At 39.6% G+C, this 21740-nt stretch overlaps 1 protein-coding gene across 1 annotated transcript in view; it reads right to left on the reverse strand.

Moving 5' to 3' along the window:
- The window catches only part of UNC5D (unc-5 netrin receptor D), a gene marked incomplete at both ends in the record, with an annotated part of 156428 nt that extends 134923 nt beyond the window's left edge, over positions 1-21505 (reverse strand). Inside the window, one exon of the mRNA XM_082495827.1 lies at positions 21406-21505. Coding sequence (XP_082351953.1) covers positions 21406-21505 — 100 coding nt within the window. The remainder of the gene's footprint in view (positions 1-21405) is intronic.
- Positions 21506-21740: the final 235 nt, after the last annotated feature.

Raw genomic sequence — 21740 nt, forward strand, 5'->3', positions numbered from 1 at the left:
CACTATTTGTTGTGTTAATCCACCGATGCTCAAGCATCTGCTTTTAGATAATATTTTACCAAAATATTAAAACACACACTAACAAGAGTAACACTAATCAGTCTTTGAAAAACATCCCCCACCCTCCCACCCCACCCCCCCCCAGATATGGCACTGTTCATGCATCAGTTCTGTAATATGACATCCACGCTCAACTTTAAGAAAATTTGTTCTTATAAAGAAAACAGAGCTTGGACAAGTACTTTGTTTCCTACATATCCTAAAATGTCCTAAAATATCGAGTTTTCATAGGGACATGGTATTTTTCTACTTCCTACTCCAGCTTTAAAAAGCTCCAGAAATCTTTATTTTGAGAAATTATAGAAAAGAAATCTTCCACGAATGATTTATTCCATTAAGTTTGCAGCAACAGTGCAAATGTACCAAAAAAGGTAAGACAAGGAATACAGGGAAGTGGTCTATTGAGGTATTCATTTTGAATATAACACCTTTCTTATTAAAAAAAAAAAAAAAAAAAAAAAAAGGACATTACTTCAAGTCCTGTTTATAGTGGTAAAGGCTGCTTCCATGAATTCAGAACTTTAAGATAAAAAGTAAGGATGCCAGAATCTTTGCTCTGACACTGTCCAAAGCCCATGCCTATCCCCAGGGAGCTAGACGTTACACAAACCAACCAAACCCCCCAAAGTCAACCAACCAGACAAAAAGAGGCAATATCAAAGCAAGGAAGAAGCATAAGAAGAGGGTAAACCAACTGATGCATTCTTCCAAGGGGCTGTTTCCCTAAACAGACACTCCCCTAGCAAGGCAGGGGGGTTGTTTTTAATATATATGGTCTATACTTGACCCACTGTTTTCTGTGCCACCTTCAGACTGTAATTCATAACCTATGAATGTGGGTTTTTAACCTTCATTCAGCTCTTCTTAAGACCTACTGCCTCACCCAACACAAGCGCTGGGCTGCCCCGGGTGTGGATGGTCCATGGGAGCCCTTTTCCTCAGCGCTGCTCGTGTCGGTCCTGCCTCGCTCAGCCCGGTCAACGTTTCCCGTCCCCGGTCTCAGGAGGAGGACCTAAAGGGCACGCTCTGCCGTTCTGGAGATTGGGGCAGGGGAAGAAAGACAGCACCGGAGCTTCTCAGAAACTGCCTTCAATGAACTAAATCTGTTTCCACGGCTTGCAGAGTAGCCTGCTGCAAATGATTCTAATAACGTGCTTTTGTTCATGACTGAGTACATTACACCAGCAGGCTTCTCGGCCCAGCACTGCAAGACTAATTGGTTTTCACCATATATATAATAGAAAAGCTTATAACGTTCTCAGTCATAACTTTAGCAGGATGAAAAAAAGTAAATAGGCCTGAGAAGTCACATGCTGCATATGTAATTTAGGAGAGGCTATTTTTATACTTTAATTTTAATGCAATTTAACATATTAAACTAAAAATGGTTCCTTTGAGATGCACCGCAACATTCAGACTTTAACAGCTTCTCAAGTCTGAATGATAATGCATCGAAGCTTAGCTGTGTGCCAATATTTTATTATTTAAAAAGTCATTCTCATTTAGGTTTTGATCCATTTTATATTCCTTGACACAGATTAAGTTATTACAAAATTAATGAAAATTGTCTGCACGACAGCAGATTTTTTCTTTGGGCCTGCAAATATAATTATCCACCCACAGAAGAGAAGGCAAAACGAAGAGGGTCTCTGTTACTGACAGATCCTGCCCTACATTTTTAACACAGGGAAAAGAACCTGCTGTCAAACATGCAAATCATTTCCAAGTAAGCACCTTCCCCAGGGACCATGTTTACAACAGATAAAGTAGTAATTGGGAATGCAGTAACTTTTGTTTTTATATTAGCAGGAAACAAGGCAGCATCAAAGCAAATCTCTGGTGGGGCTACAGCATGCAAAGTCAAGTCGGTGGCGATTTTCCCTGCCAATCAAAGGATTTCCTCTGGATTTCACAAGCTTTGTAAACCAGACCTCCTCACAAGCAGATCAGCGCTCCTCCCTTGAGAAGGCAAACTAATATCCTTTGGTTTTAGAGAAAGACAAAGAGAACTATGACAAGGACAGACATCACATACCATTAATAAAGTATGAGAGAGTACTATTTATTACAAAAAGAAGAAAGTGACCACTTGGGTTTCTTCTACATTTTAGCAATCGGAAATACCCAGCTTTACCTCTCAGAAAACATTATCGACAGTGGCAACTAACAAGGCAACTGACGTGACTTTGGATCCTGCAGAGCCATATAATCCACATAAAAATGTCAATACACCGCACTTTGCTGTTACCAGTATACAATCCTCGATACCAGTTAGAAACATTTAACAAATGCACCCACTAAGCTATCTTCACCTTACAGACAGAAAAAAATAATAATCTGTAGTTGAGTCTTGTGCATTTGGGTCAAAACCAAGACTCTGACCTGCAAGAAGAACAGAAAGTCTCCTTCCTACTCATTAAACAGAGAAAAATAAGAGTTAAACAGACAGGTTTGTACAACATTTTGGCATCTGGGAATGATAAAGTCATGGGGCAGCTGGAGGATCACAGTAATGGCTCCCAGAGAGAAAGCCCATAGCATGTTCAGTGCCAGGATAGTGAAGCATAAAGACTTCGGAAGTGAGTTGGTTTGGAAAGCAACGTATTTAAGGAAAATTGTAACATTCTACAGGTTCTATATTTTTTCCATTTTGTTTTGTTTTGCTTTTTAGCAAGTGATATCCACTTACAAATGCAGAATTGTTTGCTGATGTAAGGCTATTTAATAAAATTCTGAAATAAACTATTATAAAAGTGTGTGATCTGGACAGCTAATAAACAGCCTAAAACTTTTCACGTATTGTCCTTTCTGGAACACGTCAGGCCTAAAGCTTGTACAGTCACCTGAAAATGAAACTAGTTCGGAGAAGAACCTACAAAACAAATCAATCAATGCCCGTCACGGCACTGGAAAGCATATGGGCACCTGCTCTCTTGCCAGTACCTTCTAATCATATACACATTCCTGAAGTCCACATGACAGCCAACTGATCATTATACGTTTTATTCACAACCTACTCCAAGTCAGATCTAAAGCTGTTGTCCAAGAGACAGAACAATTTCAATAATAACATTTTAGTGAGCTATAGGCTTTCTTTTTCCGCCTCTATCTCATGAACACTGAAATCCTTCCCCAAAAGCTCAAGCTGAAAAACTAATTTAAGAGCTTGAAATGAAGAAACCAGAGGGTCATTGCGCACAGTCATCAGAAAAACACTGATTAGAAATTGAACCCATGCTTCTGGATGGCACGTTAATGCCTTAACCAAAGTAGCCATACGCCCGACTGGTTAGTCTTTAGTACCATCTTCTTTCTGTCTTACTCCCTTCAGTTTCTGGCCTGTAGCACTCCCATTTACTATACTGCATACATCACAGCTCACGGCAGACAAGAGGAGTTTAGCCTTTAATCTAGCTACTTTCTAGGCAGAACGCCTACATGAACTCCAATGTCATTTAAAATTGCTCAGATGTCTCCAACGCTGGTGAAGTCCATTTGTGATGATAATACCATTAAACAGTTGTCAAGACAGATTTGAGAGAAGACAGCGCTTTAAGGTTCCGAAAAGTGTTTTTCAGCCTTTTCTGAAAAACTAGGGAATCCATAAGACAAAGATATTCTTTTGAAGTTTCTTTTAAAAATGCAGACGTTGAGACATGACATTCATATTTCTGATAAGCAATAATTTATTAGTTCAGAGCGTTACAAAGAATTTCTCAAACTCTGTAAAAGACAGCATGGTTTTGTATTTTTTATCTCTCACGGCCAGACTGATACAAAGAACTGTCTGATAGGGATATTCAGAGGTGAAAGGCATCTATTTAGGTCATCTGTTCTACTTGCCTTCAGGTGCAGAATTATTTCTGGTAAAATATTATTTATATTAGACTCTCTGGGGCTAACATAAGTCAAAGGAGGACAAAAGATATACTGCACATGTTTACCTTGACATTTAGCAACTGTGTCTCCAGACCAGACACAGGAGTTACACACGAAGAGACCCTCAAGTGGCTCTGTGGCTGAAGAAGACCTTTTCAGACTCAGAGGATTCTCTGGATGTCTCAGTGCTCTCCAAAGGCGAATACGGCTCTAGTCAGAATCACACAGAATGTCAAAAAAAAAAAAAAAAAAAAAAAAAAAAGGACACCCTGTGGCTGGGAAGCAGGAGGGACAGAGCTCAGGGCAAGTTTAGAGCCTTCTTCAGAGCCTTACCAGAACAGCCCTACAGATACACAGTGAACACACCTTCCCCAGCACGGCCTGACGGCGGGTAGTTTCAGCACACTGTGAGTTTGACTATCGTGAAGTTTTTGTAAACCTTTTGATAAAGGACAGTTCTAAGGAATTATTTTTAGGAAGATACAAGTAGTAACTTGGTAGATATTCATAGATAACTCCTTTCAGAACACAGTATAAAATAAAAATTATTCTCACCTGCCTACTCAGCACCAGCCTGAATTCTATCTAGAACAGTACCCTGGAATTCACAGTACCAACACACACCAAACTACAGATTCATAACACAAAACAGATAAGGATACTTATATTTATATTATCTGTATATGGTTTATAAACATACACATATATACATAATGCTTTATCAAAAATATTTAGGAAGACTCATCCACAAGGATACAAAACTCACTGATAACTCAGCAACCCAGTAAAACAAGGAAATTACATTCAGACTCTTTCCTGCTCCAACCTTTAAACAGCATGAAGTATTTGAACAACAGCAGACATATAATTTTGTAATAATTATAGAGCTGTTGAGAAACATATTGGCATATATAGAAAAAAGTTTGCCGAAAATCTAATACAAAAACTCTCTGCAATCTTGTGATAATGGTCAATACCAAGAACACTGAGGCAGCCACTCATCTTGGGTTTTAAGTGGTTTGGGTTTTTTGAGAGATGACTACTATTTCTAGACAAACAGGTAGTAATACGACAAAATCTAGGTGCACAGGTAAAAGACCTTGAGGTTTGAATTGCTATTAATAAAGACAGGAAGTACCACTTATCCAACATAATTTACAAATGTTGTGATGCTGGAACAGCATGGAACCTTGCTTTTTTGCTATTCTAGTCACGCAAAAAAACACTGAAATACTATTTTACAGGGCATCATAACCCCACAAATTAAAATTGGGTAAAACTATTAATAACAAGCAGTTACTATGTAATTTTACATAAGAGAAGAGGTATGTGAAAAATAATCACGTCTCAAAGAAATCTCAGAATAATAATCAGCAGAAAACCTGTTTGTGAAATGTGTATAACAGAGGTTTTGCAGCACTCAAGTCTCCCTGAGAGAAGCTGGGAGTGTAACCCAAACTCTCCTGAAAGACTTCAGTCAACCAGGGCAACACCAGGATTTCACAGAGTAGAAGACAGAGAGGGTATTCTACAATATGGGGCAAGATTATAATCTAGGTCACATGTAAAACCCCAAGTAGCACCCTTTGTCTTCAGAATATAAAATAAAATATTTAAAACCATTGTTGCAGGCCCTGTTGATGCATGTTATGGGTTGGTTTATTTCTTGATTACATACAGCTGAGTATATGAATTCCATCTTTTATTTCCCTGTCAGCTGGATTTCTTCTGCAGCTAATTGGAAGTCAGAGAACTCTGCCTATGGGAAAGCCGGCAGCTACTGCAGCCTGCCTCCACTAGAATTTGTCTTCTGGAAGTATAACAAGGTCATTTTTAAAAGATGCAAATAAATGAAGAGGAGAAAGAGGAGGAGAGTCCAATGAGCAATGAGACAGTCCAAGTTATTAACCAGCATAAGATGAGAGAAAGGAGGTGGTACTATTCAAAATCCACACCTTTGCTCATTAGTCATTGCTGTGCCACACAACTAAAACGTAATACTGGCAACTGTTCTTTATTTGGCAGAGCGTGATGCAGGCTAGGAGCAATTTACAGACTATAAGAAACTGATTCTTTTTTTATTCTCTTGTGTATTACAAGCACAGGTCTACAAGAACACAGTGGTGTTTTTTCCTGTTCCCCCCCTTTAGAACAGATGAGCAATGCACACAGTGTTTCCTTCCACTATAAATAAGTGACTATTGCTTTTACCTGACACTTGCTTTCCATTTTCCCATCGATGTCTAACCCAGGGGACTGACTCCTGACCTCCTCTATGAATGTCATGTGCAATACACTGCCAGAAATGTTTTGTAAATCTCCTTCCATCGAATAAATGCAAACAAAAAAAACCACCCTAGAATACAAGTGAATACTTGTTGAAATACCACCCCCCTTCATTTCTACTATACTTGAAGTCAGGTAGTTTGCAGGCATCTCCTGCAAGAGTGATGGTGCAAGAGAGAAACCCAGTAAGAGAACAGCTACAGCACGTGCACTTTCAGCATTTCATTAATTCAGTAGCTTCCTAGTTTCTTCCAGTGTGGAAGAAGATGCATTTGTTTATAAACGTCAGGACTTGCTGCTTAGTATTCTATGAAAATTCAGGATTGACCTAACAAGCGTACAGCTTGCCTAAACTACCGCAGCATCAGATTCATTCTCTGTATCTCTACAATACTAGTAAATAAGGCAGAACAGCAAAGGAGGAGCCAAGGCACAAATAATTCATTTCACTTTCTTAAAGTTCAGTCTAGACCATCCCTATCTATGAAGGGAAAGACAAACCACAAAGAGTGATCAAGAGCTCTAGACAACCCACTGAAGGTAGTCTGAAGACTTACACATTGCCTGAACCTATCAACTAGAAAAACTGTGTTAGAACAGCTCTAGAGGTGCTGAGTTTCAGGTTACGAGAGGGTAATCTGCTAAAAGCAAGCTAAATGGGATTTCAGTTTAAATGCTGATTATGTTATGCGACTAAGCGGGTTGTGTATTCTCACATTAGCATCTCAGTTATTACTTCAAACACGGACAGTAGACACAGAATTAGGGATAGCAAATACTGACTATAAACTCCGAGTTTCTTGTAGTAGACACACAATTTAACTTGCATGCTCACAATGAACAACCTATGAGAAGAAATACGAAAAGTAGGACAATTACAACTCATAGATTTATTGACTCATCTTACAGAAAGTGAAGGGCGCCAAAGATGTTTTAAAAAAGTAATTGAACAATTTCTATAGACACTACACAGAATAATGAAATAAATTATGTTGGAGATTTCTACTGCACCCCAGCTTTTCACATGTATACGTGTTACCTTGTAGAATTCTGCTTAGATACACAGTTAGGTGTTATACTCCAGTGGTTGGAACAAAATACTGGAGGTTTTCTTAATTTTAACCCACTGTACAATGAGGGGAAGTCCTTTCTGTATCACTGTTTATGTTCACCCAATTATGAAATGAATATCTGGTAGAGCCTGAGTTTACCTGAGAAGTATTGAGCATGTAATGAAGTTTTCATTTCCATCCACCAAGAAGTTTGTCTATCACTTGAAAACAAACATGAAGATCAAGAACAGTAAGACTGTATTGTAAGTAACCACACTGTAAAGTAAACTACTTTCATTCTCACTTGTCTCAAATGTCACTAATGAAAATCAAACCAACTTAGAAGCCACATACAGCAAATGGAGAATTCCCGAAATGCCCACATATCCTCCTCTGACTGCTAAGCTGCAGGTAGGAAACACGTAGGCAACTCATACAGCTACCTAACTGCATAATCTAACTGTGACTCTGGCAGATCTCTAGTGTTCTAATCAGTCCCACAAAAGCCATCCACCAATACGCAAGGATGTGTGTCTGCAGAAGCACTAAGAGGGCCACCTAACTTTTTGAATTAAAGTCTTAAATATCCTTGACATGATAAAAAGACTCAGTAGTCACCTTGTCATAGTCTTCTCTTTATTAAAACAATTTACTTCATGTTGTTACTCAGAAATTTGTAGTGCCAAATCAGTGGAATAGGTTACAACAACAGTAATAGCCACAAGAGATTTGCTGATCTCCAGCAGAAATAGTTTAATGACAACCTAGAGGTCAAAATCTGTTTTCATAAATACAAGACATCATCTCAGTGCTCTGTATAGGAGTCTGTTCATGAAACAGTCTAAATCTTTATTAACGCTTGCCAGTGACAAATCTGTTTTACTGAAAAGCCACTCAATAGCCAATATAATACTTTCACCAAAAAAAATAAGGCTGCAATCCTTTGATCAACCCTATCTGCTCTACACTTTTGAGCAAGTTCTTCCAGACAATGCACTAAAGGAAAACAAATACCCTTGTTTTCAAAGGTATTAAAAACTATCAAGATGCATTGTCTGTCGACAGCTAAGTGGCAATAAATATTACGAAGTAATCTACACAAAAAGAGTTCCAAAGGTGACTGTTTGTAATCTGCTTAACAAAGTCACAGTGCTACTACTGAGCCAGAAATCACAGACACATTAGAAAGAGCAGCAGCAGAACACTTAGCTGCCCTCATCAAAATCCGACTTGCTCACTAGTGACTTGTACTTCCTTCACAAAACCAACATGTGTGTAACCGTGCAAGTATTCTGTATCAGTAATTCAAGGCCAGATGGGGAATGGCTCAAATACTGCATATAAATTATCTGCTTTTTGCTGAATTAAAGGAGACAGAACAGGGACAAGGAATTGCAACAGAACCTTCTTCACTACCATACAAGACAGGATGTTGCAACACCCCTTTTGAGGCACAGATCATTATCGAGACTAAAAATAATAGCTGTGTTTTATTCCCACGATACATGCGGCATCAGATGCTTGAGCAGAATTTCATGAATTGTTTTTATTAAACCACTGAGATGGCATTTTAAATAGCCATGAAGAGGGTTTCTCCTACTGCTGTCCACAACACTAGGAGATTTAAAATAAATACAAGTGCAAGAAGAACAGCTTGGGCTTAAAACAAGTTCTGTGCTTGTTCCCAGGAAGGGAGATGATTTTATTTAAATAGATTTTATTTCCTCTTCCTCATTCCCTATCTAACTGCTGTCTCTCTTCAAACTCAGATCCAACTTAATCCCACACAGGCAAGGCAAAAGAAAATCTTCAGCCTAAACCATGAGAAAAATCACTAGAAGACAAACAAAAGAATCAGCTAACAAATCATGAAACGATGTTTCCACCTGGAGGTTTTTAGATGTCAACTACATTTTGTTGAAAATATTGGAAATCTGCAAGTCATAGATGCTAGTAGGAACTCCATGATGTAAGCGTGGTGTGTGAACACCACTCATGTTGCAAGAGTTAATCAAATATTTCACAAAGCTCAGTTAAATAAGAAAAAATCCTGATATTATATGTTGAAGTGTTTTGAAAGATAGCATAATGTTTTCAATACATTAGCAGAAAAAAAAAAAAAAAAATCACACTCACTAGCCCAATTTAAAGTTTTTTCATGAATGCGCTTTAGCATTACTAAGCTAAAATAAATATATAAAAATGGAAACTTTATAAATAAATAAATATAAATATATAAAAATGGAAAATTTATTCCACATGCACTTGACTCCCCTTTATTAAGTGATCTTTTTCTCTTGCATCATCTTATTAGAGGTACCTATTTTAAGAGGTAAGCAGTAGCCTATAAGTATCAACATACTAGCGTAGTAACGCGCTTGTGTGGCAAAGGAATTTTTTCTCTCCTCCCCCTGCAACATAACCACAGAAAAGCATAATCAACTGTGGAAAGACCTGATTAGTTCAATGGGCATAAAAGAGGTACAGGCAATAAATTAGAATATTGCAGCCCTCTTTATAGGTTCCAGACACTGCTTCACAGCTGATACCATACATGAATTTTAAGCAGCCTGCTGGGTCACGCTAGCTCTTGAGAAGCACTACAAGCCATTACCATGCATCATCATCAGCTAGGTCGTACTAGTGAGCCTTCACCAGAAGAAATACAGCTTACTTACAGGGCACTGGAGTCCAAATCAGAACAAGTATCACTAAGTTACTGTAGAAACAGTAGAACTTTTTGCTCTCCCAAATTTTCAGCTGTCTTTTCAGGTGGAATGCCTCCTACACAAGTGCCTATGCAAAGATCAGCCCCATCTAAAGTCCTCAGAAGCCAACTTAGAGCACAGTGTAGTCACCCCTCTCCCCCCCCTTTTGTTTTTGTTGTTTTATTTTTTTAAATCAAAGCTTATTCCTACACATCTCATTTGGGGCCGAGTCAAAAGTCCTCACTTCCCTTTCTGTTTTCCTTCTGTGTGACTAGGCAAAAAGACCCACAGGGCAGCAAAGTGTAGCCCTACGCGTACAAGGCAATGTTTTGGCTAGACACATGACATGTCATTCTGTGACTGGCCAGCTTAAAAAAATCCACAAGAACAAGAAAAATAAAAAGCAAGAACATGTAGTTGTTTATTTCCAGATGTATTGCGCGCTGAAAAAATGAAGCAATCGTTCCCTCACCTCCATAACAACCTTTGAATTAATGAAGTTCCTTCCCATCTACCCAGTATGAAAAATAGCTTAATCCCCTATATCTTACACCTTTGGTAAAGCATTTTAAATACCAAAGGGTTTAAAAAAAGACACAAACAACCCAAACTGCTTTGTGTTATTTTCATTTTGTGGATTTTTATTGCCTACACTTGCAAAGAAAGCAAGGGTTAAAAATATGAACCAAAACCAGGCACAGTGCTATTTCCCAGCAGCAGCTTTTTCTATTTTTCTCATCTAAAACTGCCTTTAGAGGTTACGTGGGACAGTCCAGGACGACGGAATATTGCAGGCTGCCTGACAGTGCAGCAGCTGCAGTACAGCTGAGCACAAGTGGACCACAGAGGGGTTGTTATTTGTTTCCATCCTGACAGGTGCATCTTTGGTCCCTACAGGACGGAGGAGACTGTAACTACAACTGACATTCTGAAAACACAAAAACCTCTCAAGAATACTTCTGCCAGGTTCTTAATGGCTATGATTGCATTCATGGGGACTAACCACCACCGTAGGGGGCAGCAGCAGGACTCCGAATTTAGCTCCAAAATATTTAGTCTTATTTTATCTTTTATATGAGGTAAATCTCTATGAGAAGCAGAAACAGCAGTCTACACAGCGCATTTTCAGACAAGTAATAACATTTAGTCAGCAGAAAGAAGGTCCTTCACCTTTTGCCTCCACTACCCCTTCATTCAACCAGAAGATGCTGGAGAACATTTACAAAGAGTATTTCAGTAAAAGTGCTTTCAAAAAATATAGAGGTAGAACAGTCCGTTTTCTGTACCCCCACCCCCTTTCACTAACATTGCTCCTGCCCTTTGAAAAAGTATGAAATCTCTTGAGTGCTTTCATATCTTCAAGGGGTAAAAGTGCTAAAGAGCACGGCTGTATTTCAAACAAACGCACAAATCAGTTCATGACTGCTGAAGCTGTTCTGCTGGAAATGGTAAAACCAGCTAGAAACGTCACTTAGTTGCAGACACAACCTTACATCAAAGCAATAGGTGATGAGCACTAAGAATACTGTGGTCACCATCCACATTGGTTTACCAGCCTTCTCCCCTCCTACAGTGGTATCCATCACTGCTGGACTTGTGAAGGGGTCTTGCTCTTACGTCTGCCACCTTTTCTGCATTAGATTTAGTCATCCAAAAAACCCCCTGGTGATTAGAAACGGGAAATTAGAGAAAAGCACTAATAATATTGGAAACTCAAAGTCCTTAAATTATTCACAGAATTCAAACAGTTTTTGAAGTACACTGTAGCATTTCGATAGCCATGTAATTCAGTCTGACATCATAAGCTACAGCACTGCAATGCTAATTTAGGAGATGATTACAGCTGTAAGAGGTTGATGCAGACTTCATTTACACATATCTCTGGTCTGCCTTCTGAAAGGACTAAGGATCTGCTAAATTCTAAATTCAACAGGAGCATCAGTCCCCCCAGATGTGGCTAAGATAATGTCACTAATCAAAGAGCAACAATGCCTCACTACGTCTCACTGGTGGTTAGCATCACTACAAACTTTTTAATGTTCACATACAACTTAGTGAAACACCATGTTTGCTGCAAAATCTTGTGATAGCCTTTTGGTGAAAAATTCAACATGTAACGTGAGAGTGGGAATTTATTTACTGGGACCAATATCTATCACCATATGTTCTTCCTTTACGATGGCAATGCTAATTGTTAAACCTCCAAACCTTTGTGAGGGCATTATTACAGTTACGTAAGTCAAAAGCTATAGCTCAGGCTCTGTCTAAAATCAGGAAGTTTCTCCACCTACTGTGTACTCTGCTCCCTCCTCCACAGAGTTTGTCTGGGGAGGCGGAAGGAAGATACAAGTGTTCCTGTTCTATTTTTTTATCGCATCAGATGAAGTTATATCTGTTTATCTCAAAAAAACTTAACACATCACCATCCACTCCAAGACCTAGAGAAAGACATGATGAGTCAGAAGCTAGGAATCCCAATCTTCAGAACCTTTTCCTTATACTAGGGTACCTCAACGGAATTTTGCTACTCATTTTATGGTGTAGGAGGATACCCATCACAAGGGGTAACCCCGATTTTTATTCTTGCTATTCCAACCTCTCACTAATTCCTCAGAAAGGAAGCAAAGAGAGTTTGGCACGTAATTTGGTAAATTACAGCTCTCAAGCTTGAACTGTTAGGTCACATTTAGTACACCTCAAAGCAGAAAACACTACACAATCTTTATGAAGAATTAAAGATGCAAGAATGAGAGCTTGTATTCCAGTGATTGAAGCAAAGTTATCAAGCCAGGTACATAAGCCAGGTACCACATTACTAACTCCCAGATTCAATCAAAATAGAGCAGGAATATTTAAATTGTAGTCTAAATTAGATCTGTAACAATCTTCATAGAAATAGGCAAGTCAAGTAGCAAAGTTATCTTCGGGAAAAATCTATTAGCCGTAATGGAATGATAATCCTCTTAGATTCATTGATGTTGACAGATTAAATACTTCAAATTCATCTTTTATTTTGTTAGCTCATTTGACACAAAATAAATCCTACATTTTTAATATTAGAGTGGGAGTAGAAGGAGTTTTGCTGTTACTGTGGCAAATTCGGTATTAATGGAATGCCTCTGGGTATTCAGTAGAACTATAAACTATGTTACCAGCTGACAACTGGAAAGGACTAACTTGCTTCTGCCTTTAACGTACTACTGCTATTAGAAACTAAATTAATACTGCTGAATTTGCTTTCTATGTAGGAAAAGCCTAAAAAGCTGAACTCATAACAAGAAAGAACACATGAAAAACATGTTTTGCCTATAATAAAACGTTAAATAACATAGGGTTACACATACTGCCAACCTTTTGCTCCCAGAGTCAGGCTGGCGTATCTCCAACAATGGACCAGCCCAAAAGCTCCAAGCAATCCCTCCTCCTTTCCACCGTGCTTCAGCAACAGCAAAACATCCTACAGCAATGTTCCTTGGTCCCAGATAAACTGCCAGAGACTCACTAAAACTTACACACACATCCTTTGTGCTCTACATGAACGTCCCAGCTACAAGATTACTTACTGTTCTAGTAATAAGGACTTTCCCAGTATTTTATTCACAAAACCTCTCAAAAGGCTAGTTTCATACTCCTGCTGATCAAAATTAATGTTGAGAACTGGAAACTTTATTACTTACTTTACTAGAAAACTAACTGTTGAGGCCTGAAACTGCATTATTTCTAGCTGATTCTGGGTCCCGAAAAACCCAACCTAACAAAAATCAGAATGGGCACAGCAGGCAGAAAAATAAGACAAATCTCCAGCATCTCACCTCATGTTACTCCATCTTAGCTTAAGATACACCAAGTTACTCAATTTTGCATCTACAGATTTGATCCATTGATTATATCAGGATTCTATAGTTTGTAATTGTAAATAAGAGGTTTTTGCACTGCTATATTTATCACTAGAATACTTATCAGCTACTTTACTCTCTTTATAAAAGGGAAATTACTGATCATTTGGCTATGAACCATATAAGGAGGCTCAAAGTCTTAAAAATGCATAATTATCCAGGAAAAATAATTACACTCCAGAATTAGAAAGCTATTTTAACAAATCTGTATTTTTTCAAAATTACTAAGCTCTGAGAACTACATGATGTGAACAACAACATTCTGGAAGCCTTCAGTTAGGACACAGTGCTAAAGAGGAATGACACGCATTAAATATATGCACCACCTAGTGTCTTCCAGCACATCCACTACATTCATTATTGATCTGCAGCACACAGCTCCGACAGGCAAAGCAGTGTTAACTGCTACCCAACACTACTTTTTTATTCCAAACAGTCCACGTTCTTTACCGCCAAGTTTAAAGATACAAAACAAAAAGTTCAAACCGAAAACTAGCATTACATGTGTCAGCAGCAGTAAACACCTTACAAACTATCATCAGCAGCAAACACTTCCTGAATTAGAAGTTGAAATTAATATTTCAAAGGGTAATGGCTTACCACAGATCTTTAGCGGTTTTAAAACTGGCCTAGAACACAGCTAACCTGAAGCATCTGTCACCATAAAAGTCACAGACACATCTGTTGAACTGCAAATCAGATATGCTTTACATGAAAGGTTGCATTCAATTAATAGAGCAAATTTGGTTTGCTGTAATGCAATTTATTATTAGGAATGTGTAAGTATAGAAGCAATTTTGTGAAAAACTGTTCACAATTTATACAAAATATCTGTTTGCCCTTTTTACATTCATTGTCTGCCAGGTTTCAAGCAGTTCAATTCCACATGCAGAAATGCTCACAGAAGAAAAGTTTTAGATCCACAAAAGCACTTTCTACTGAAAAAAAAATAAGTATTTCCAACCAGAAGACAAGTAAAATAACATTTCTTTTAACCATTTACAGATAAGCAAACTGCGTAGTATTTCAGTTTTCTGTGCAGTGGATCAAAGGGCACTGAAACATGCACAGAACAAAACCCAAAATATTTTGGTTTATCCTTCTACAAATAAAACTATCATCAACCAGCAGCAGATTTTTTCAAAAAGCTTTTTGACATCCAACACAAGTTAGACATTTGCCATTCAGCATAAAGGCAAAACCCAGGTCTCCCAGCAAGTGTCAGAAGCAATTTTTTAGAAGTTTTCCTATTGCTGTTCCTATTGCTTCTCTAAAACAGGCATGGATACGAAGAAACAAAAAAAGAGCTCAGCTACACTATTTCCATTCGTTTTGATTACACTTTTTATGTCTAGACACATTCACTAAACTTTATCTACAGATTAATGACACTGTCTTATTACAGCATTTCGAGAGCTGAAGCATCCATTGGACCTTCAAAGTACGGAAGCCCTGTACAATTACACCCACACCCTTACTGTACACGTACCGTACACAGGGCAAGAAAAGTTAACTGTCACCACAGAGTCACTTTCTGCAAGGTTACAGGTCAGCTTGGGACCTGGGACTAAATCGCAGATACATCCAAGTCCCAACCAAGCCTTCAACATCTACGTTCCCTAGTTGCGATGGTTACGGAACTGGGACTGACTGGAATTATGCAGTCCAGACACTACAGAAGACGGTCTGTGGCATTCACATCATCCCTACCTTGCAAAGCTGCCTGGCACTCCTGTCGAAGGCAGAGCCTCTACTAAAAATGTTTTCATGTGAAACAGTAGACTCAGAGAATCATAGAATTGGTGAGGCTGGAAAGGACCTTTAAGATCATCAAGTCCAACCATTCATAGAGCACATATTTGGCATCTAAACCAGCCACCTCACAGGCCACCTCCCCCTCAGTGGCAACCCAGTTGCAGCCAACATCAGTTGGGTGCAAAGTGGGTAATTAGCACTGGGACTTCCCATTTTGCATTGCTTTTCCATTGGAACCATCCAGACCCAGGCTGCTTCTCTTTTCAATCGCTTGCAATAGGTTTGTGGCTTTTAAAAACTCTTCAGAACATTGTTATCTAGAAATTAAGGTCATTGGCTGCTTGCATTTTTTTCTTTCTGTAACACATAAAGCAGAGGATTCCAATGAGTTGTCCACAGTAGGAATTTCAACATGTACAGTAACATTTTATTATTATTTTTTTTTAGCAAAGCATAGAAAGACTAGGATAGCTGTATGCTGAAATTCTGTTTATGATGCATGCGTGTACTCTCACATACATATTCTTGCCTGAGAAACCATGTGAATTTGTCACTGTTCTACCTCAACACAGACACAGTATTACACAAAGAATACCTTGTATAAGCAAATTAATTAGATACCGCCTATTCATCCTCTTCAATAATCCAAAAGAAAGCTAATTGCTGAATATATTCTAACCATGCTAAGCTTCCTAAAAGGAAATATTTTTAACCTAAATGGAACTAAATGAACTCAGTGCATCACGGAGGTCTGTAACTTTTTAAAACTCAAAAAATAAACAGGCAAAACCAGACAGAAGTACCTACAGCAGTAGTCGGCAGAATATTCATTAGGGAGCATCACGTTTAAGTGTAACTGCCCTTCGACATCCCCTGCATGGAAGTTCCTATAAAGCATTTGGCACTAAAAAGTATTGGGCAAGTAACTGGTCTCCACCGAGCAAGAGCCTGCAATAACAGTTTCTTTATTAACAACATTTTTGAATGGTGTTAAAAAACACCACAAAAGGGTGGGTGGGGAGAGGAAGATGGATGGAAATGACATTGATCACAATTATGCATGTAAATTACAAGGTTCAGATTACTTAGGCTTGTACATAGCGTTAGCATCCTCTAATACCTACTTGCAAGATGCTCTAAAATGTGGTTTATTGACCTCTAATGAGAGATGATGGAGCATAAAAAAAAATTAATACCTAGAAATACTCATGCTTTAAGCTAAGGCCACATGACACAACCATAACTATTGAAGTTCTTTAAAAGTATAAATAGAAAATGAAACATTTTTCTATTTTATAGAAATGAATCTGACCATCTGCTTCACTGCAACAGCAGCAGCTAAAAACAACTGAAACAGCAGCCTCTGGTGTTAAAATTCTGCTCTTTTTCTCAGACTCCACCTTTCACCAGAAAGCAGGACTAAAAATACAGAAAAGATACATCAAGTGACCCTGAGGAATCCTTTGCACCATAAGTAATTTTCCATCTTAGCATATATTTGTGTTTGCCTTCTGTAATTCGCCGTGAAAATACCATCAGATTAGCTTCTATTCTGCCCTAGTGAAAATTCATCTTGATACAAAGTCCTCTTACTGTATGAAGATGGAAATTTTTTTTCATAGCATGGAAAGCTCATTTCACCTCTTGAGCACATATATGAACAAGCACATGTGTATGAAGAATAAGCCAAGAAAAACCACCCCTGCAATACACTGCCTTAAAGGGGAGAATTATTCTGTCTTTCCAAACATGAAATATGCTCACAGAGATGCATGCATTAGAAAGAAAGCGCATGATGGAGGCTGTACACACCTCACTCCCAGCACAGGATCAAATGTATAGCTCTTCAGGTTTTGGGTTGAGGAATACAAGGAAAACTTACTGCCATTCTGATCTGTAGCATTCCAGAAATTCATGGTACGCCCTCTGTGCAAAGCAGTCATATACTCAAGTACTATCAGAGTGCAAATTAAAACAATCCTCATAAGCATTAGTGTTCTATAACAGACAAAACTAGAGCATATTCATGTCCAAAGTCTGTCTTATACTCAGTAGGAACATTCAGATTTCCCCACTCTTTCTCTGACTTATCCCACAAACTGTTACAATAGATTACAGTGACACTAAAAAATGAAGAAAACATCCAGGACTAAATATAAGCCTTAACAAAACTAGACAATGACTTAAAAAAATATATGCACTTAGATGCTCTATGAGTTCCAAAATGTGACAACTTCTGCATTGTGTACCCAGTCTTAAATACTGCTCTTTAGAGCCCCAAATTTCCTGTAGTTTTAGAGAAATTGCTCTCTTGTGAAAACTTATTTTCCCTATGCAGGAAAACAAAAGCAACACTACACCATATGCAAACTGAGCCTATATCATTGTGAAGATCTGAGAAAGATGATAAACTATTTAGTAAACAAACCCCAGAGTAAAGGAAGTTTATTTTCTGAGCAGTTACAAAGTTACAAATAATATAAACATTGACAGAGAAACCCACATAAAACACTACGCACTACAGGGTGAGTGGAAGCATGCCTCAAAGCAGAGCACGTGGCTTGTTTTATTAATGAATGCTTTGTCCTAACAAAACAAAAATACATTATTGTCTGAATGGACTGATTTGGACAAAGTCACACAAGAAATTCCTATAGCACCCGTGTCTTGCCTTAATTTTTGTTTACTCCTATATCACTCATTAAGAATATTTCAAGTCTACACCTAGCTGAGATATTCATAATGTGCATACTTTAAGATCAACTAAGTCAGTATGCTGACACAGTGCGCATTCAGTTGGGGCTGGCATGTCAGAAAAGATTTCAAATAGTAAACTGTTGAAAGTACTTACAAATAAACAGCTTTACACCCAGCAGGGTGTCAGAACAGAGAAAGAGAACTTGAGGCAGTCTAATAAAGCAACAGAAATTGTATATTTCCTTTTGAATGTAGAATTCAGGACACCTAAAAAATCTCCTTACTCTGTTAATGCAGTGTAAACGCTAAGCAGAGCTGGTCACAGCAAATCAACAACAATCCTCAAATAAAGCATCAGTGATAGCTCTTACACACCTCTAAGCTGGTGACAATGAAGTACTTTGCAAATATGGACAGAATTCCAGATATGAGAATGAAATTCTAGCCCACTTACAATGAAATAAGTGAGGCTCATCTAATTTGCACAAGGACATTATTAAATGCAAGACAAAAGGTACAATCAGGACACAAAGAGCTTGCATACCAGTCTTGTCTTCACCACTAGATTTATTTCAGCATCAAGAGAATTTGCTATTTCTACCTTTCTAAACCAAGCATTATTTCTCCAAGAGCTCAGCTGTCCAGAGGCTGGTTTGTCTTCTTGGCCCCTAGATGCAGAATAATACTTTAAACATGCAGCTCTCTGGACTACATGTTATCAGTGCTTTTAACATTAAAAAACAATTAAAAAAATATTTCAGACTGAAAGGAAATATGTGCTTCAACAGCTTACTGTCCACAGACCTACCCGTGTTCCATTATGTGGCTTAGCGGAGCATTTTCTCATAATCAAACCAGTAGCAATATGCAGTGGCTACCAAGCCGTACAGTAAGTGCCATACTAGTGGAAAAGGAAAATCCCTATACAATGCTTATTTAGAACAAAATGTACTCAGATCTATAAACACCATGTAACACATAGCTTTAGGCTTTAATATCAAGAGAGAGAAGAATACTAATGTTCATGTTTTATAGATATCTTTATTCAGATACATGCAACCCCAAATTAGTTTCAATGCATCAATGAGGTAATAAATATTAGCAACTCTCTTCTAGTTTTCAAATTACCATAGTGTCTATGAAATATCTCCTGTAAAACAAAAGCCTAAAGCTATATATGTATATTCATTCCAATAGATTTTAAACGCTGTCCAAAGGGTATCTACAATAATTTCATTTTTTTTTTAATCCCCATTCAGAATAGAATCCTAGAATACAATTTGTTTCAGAGGCAGCTTTTAGACAACTTCATAAACTAAAATCTTAAAGCTCAATGGGTTGTTAACTGAGGCTAACTGCTTAAGCCAAAGCTACAAGTAAACACTATGCAGCATCACAACTGAGAGGCTACAGACACCAAATCCATGGAAAAATATACTGTTCTTCCTCAGAATAATGTCCAAAACCAATTCTGCCCCAGTCTAGAACCTGAAATGTCCTGTATGGCAAATTTTAACTAAGCAGTTGAAATTTGTTCCTTAACAGCAAGAGAAGAGTCATCCTGCTACACGACTGCAGGGTGAAATTTCAGATGTTTGCAGGGCCTGATCCTGACCGTATCGCACACAGTGCAAGAACTGCCACAGAGTTCTACCAGATGTGTAAACAAAAGGCAATAAGCCCCTCATATTGCTGATTTAAATATGCACGCACTCTTTTGCAGTCACAGATGTTTCTCGATGAAAGTATGAAAAAAAATTAAGAAATATTAGAATTCATTCTGTTCTCATAATTTATTTTGCTGTTCTGTGAAGTGGGGTTTGTTTTGTTTTTGTTGTGTTTGTTGGGTTTTTTTTTCCAAAGAACTGCCAAAAGGCCATATTTTGTCTGTTACACAAAACCCTCTCAGATTTCCCCTCTGCTGGACCAGTCATTGGACTTGAACGAGAGAACACAGCAGATGAGGTGGCCAGTAAGAGTCCCAGGAACTGTGGCACGATGTCATAACCCGCTAGCTACCTACAGATGAGTTCCTATACAGGCACCAAAACCAATAAAGTATATACAAAAGAAAATGGAAGCACAGACACAACAGGCATGCAAAGAGAGACCTCCACAGAGGGGCTCACATTGAGCCAGTGAGGGGAATCTTTCAGGCTCTACAGTCTGATTGAGAGATTACTCCTCTGTGTAAAAATAAGCCATTTGTATAGACTGTAAATACAGAAACTGTCTTATCAACAGCAGGCACAGCACCTTCCTCCAAAAAGGATAACATAACACTAGACTGCCCCCCGGCCCCCTGCTTCCCAGGCACTTTCAATACTTTGAGAAGTCCGGATCCACCAGCCAAAGTGTCAGGGATGCCAGGGGATGGGGAGGCGTTGACATCCTTTGACTATTTGCCCTAAAGAGATTATTTCACTCAAGTGATTTACTAGGAAAAAGTTAATAAAAAAAAAGGGACTGCGAGCATCTCAAATACCACATTACACGCACATAAAATATACACACGCTTGTGCGTATGCACATCCAACCTCAGGCACTTGCATTGTTTGACAGGTAATTAGATTCTCACTGCCAGAAGAGGTCACTGAAGCCCCCAAACCCCACCATTTTGGGACAACCCGACTAGTCTCCGGGACTATTTCGTAAAGACCCTGTCCAAAGGCTCCATTCACACCCCCGTTTCCCGAGGATGTTTCCGCACGTCACAGCGCGGAGCTCTCCCCGCCTGTTAAACCAGCAGCCTTGTGGCAAACGGTCTCCGCTCCGAGGATCCGAGCCGCCGCAGCCCCACCGCGATGCTCCCCCTCTCTCTCTCGCCCCACACCGACTCCGGCCGCGCCGCCTCCCGCGCCTTCCCCGCGGTGGGGTCGGGTCGGGTCGGTATTTTCGGAGGGGTGCTCGTCGTCCCTGTCCTTACGGTCCTCCCGCAGCCGCAGGGCGGTAACGGAGGCGCGGCGCAACCGGTGGGACCCCCCCCGCTCCCGGGCGCGGCGCTCCGGCCGCAAACTTGCGGGACGCGGGCGAGCTGCGGGCTGCCTCGCCGGGGCGGGGGGAGCCGCTTACCTCGCAGGGCAGCCGTCCAGCTGCAGAGCCCCAGCAGCACCAGCAGCAGCCGCCGCCTCGGGCGCAGGGGGCAGCGACTCCGCGCAGCCCCGCCGCCCATCCTGTCCCCGCAACTCCCGCGCCGCTGCCCGCCGGCAGGAGAAGGGATGGAAAGCTCCTTCCTCTCGGCCCCGCGGGAGGTGAGCTCAAGCTGGAGAATTCGCCTTTTTTGGCGGGTTTGGGGTGGGTTTTTCCCCCACCCTTCCCCTCCCCTCTCCAACCCCTCCCCTCTCCCGGTGCCGGGGAGCCGAGGGCGGGCAGGGGCCGCGGGGGCTGCGCCGGGCTCCGCACCGCTC

This window comes from Vanellus vanellus (assembly GCF_965231255.1).
Source record: "Vanellus vanellus genome assembly, chromosome: 26".
In the NCBI taxonomy this organism is placed as follows: domain Eukaryota; kingdom Metazoa; phylum Chordata; class Aves; order Charadriiformes; family Charadriidae; genus Vanellus; species Vanellus vanellus.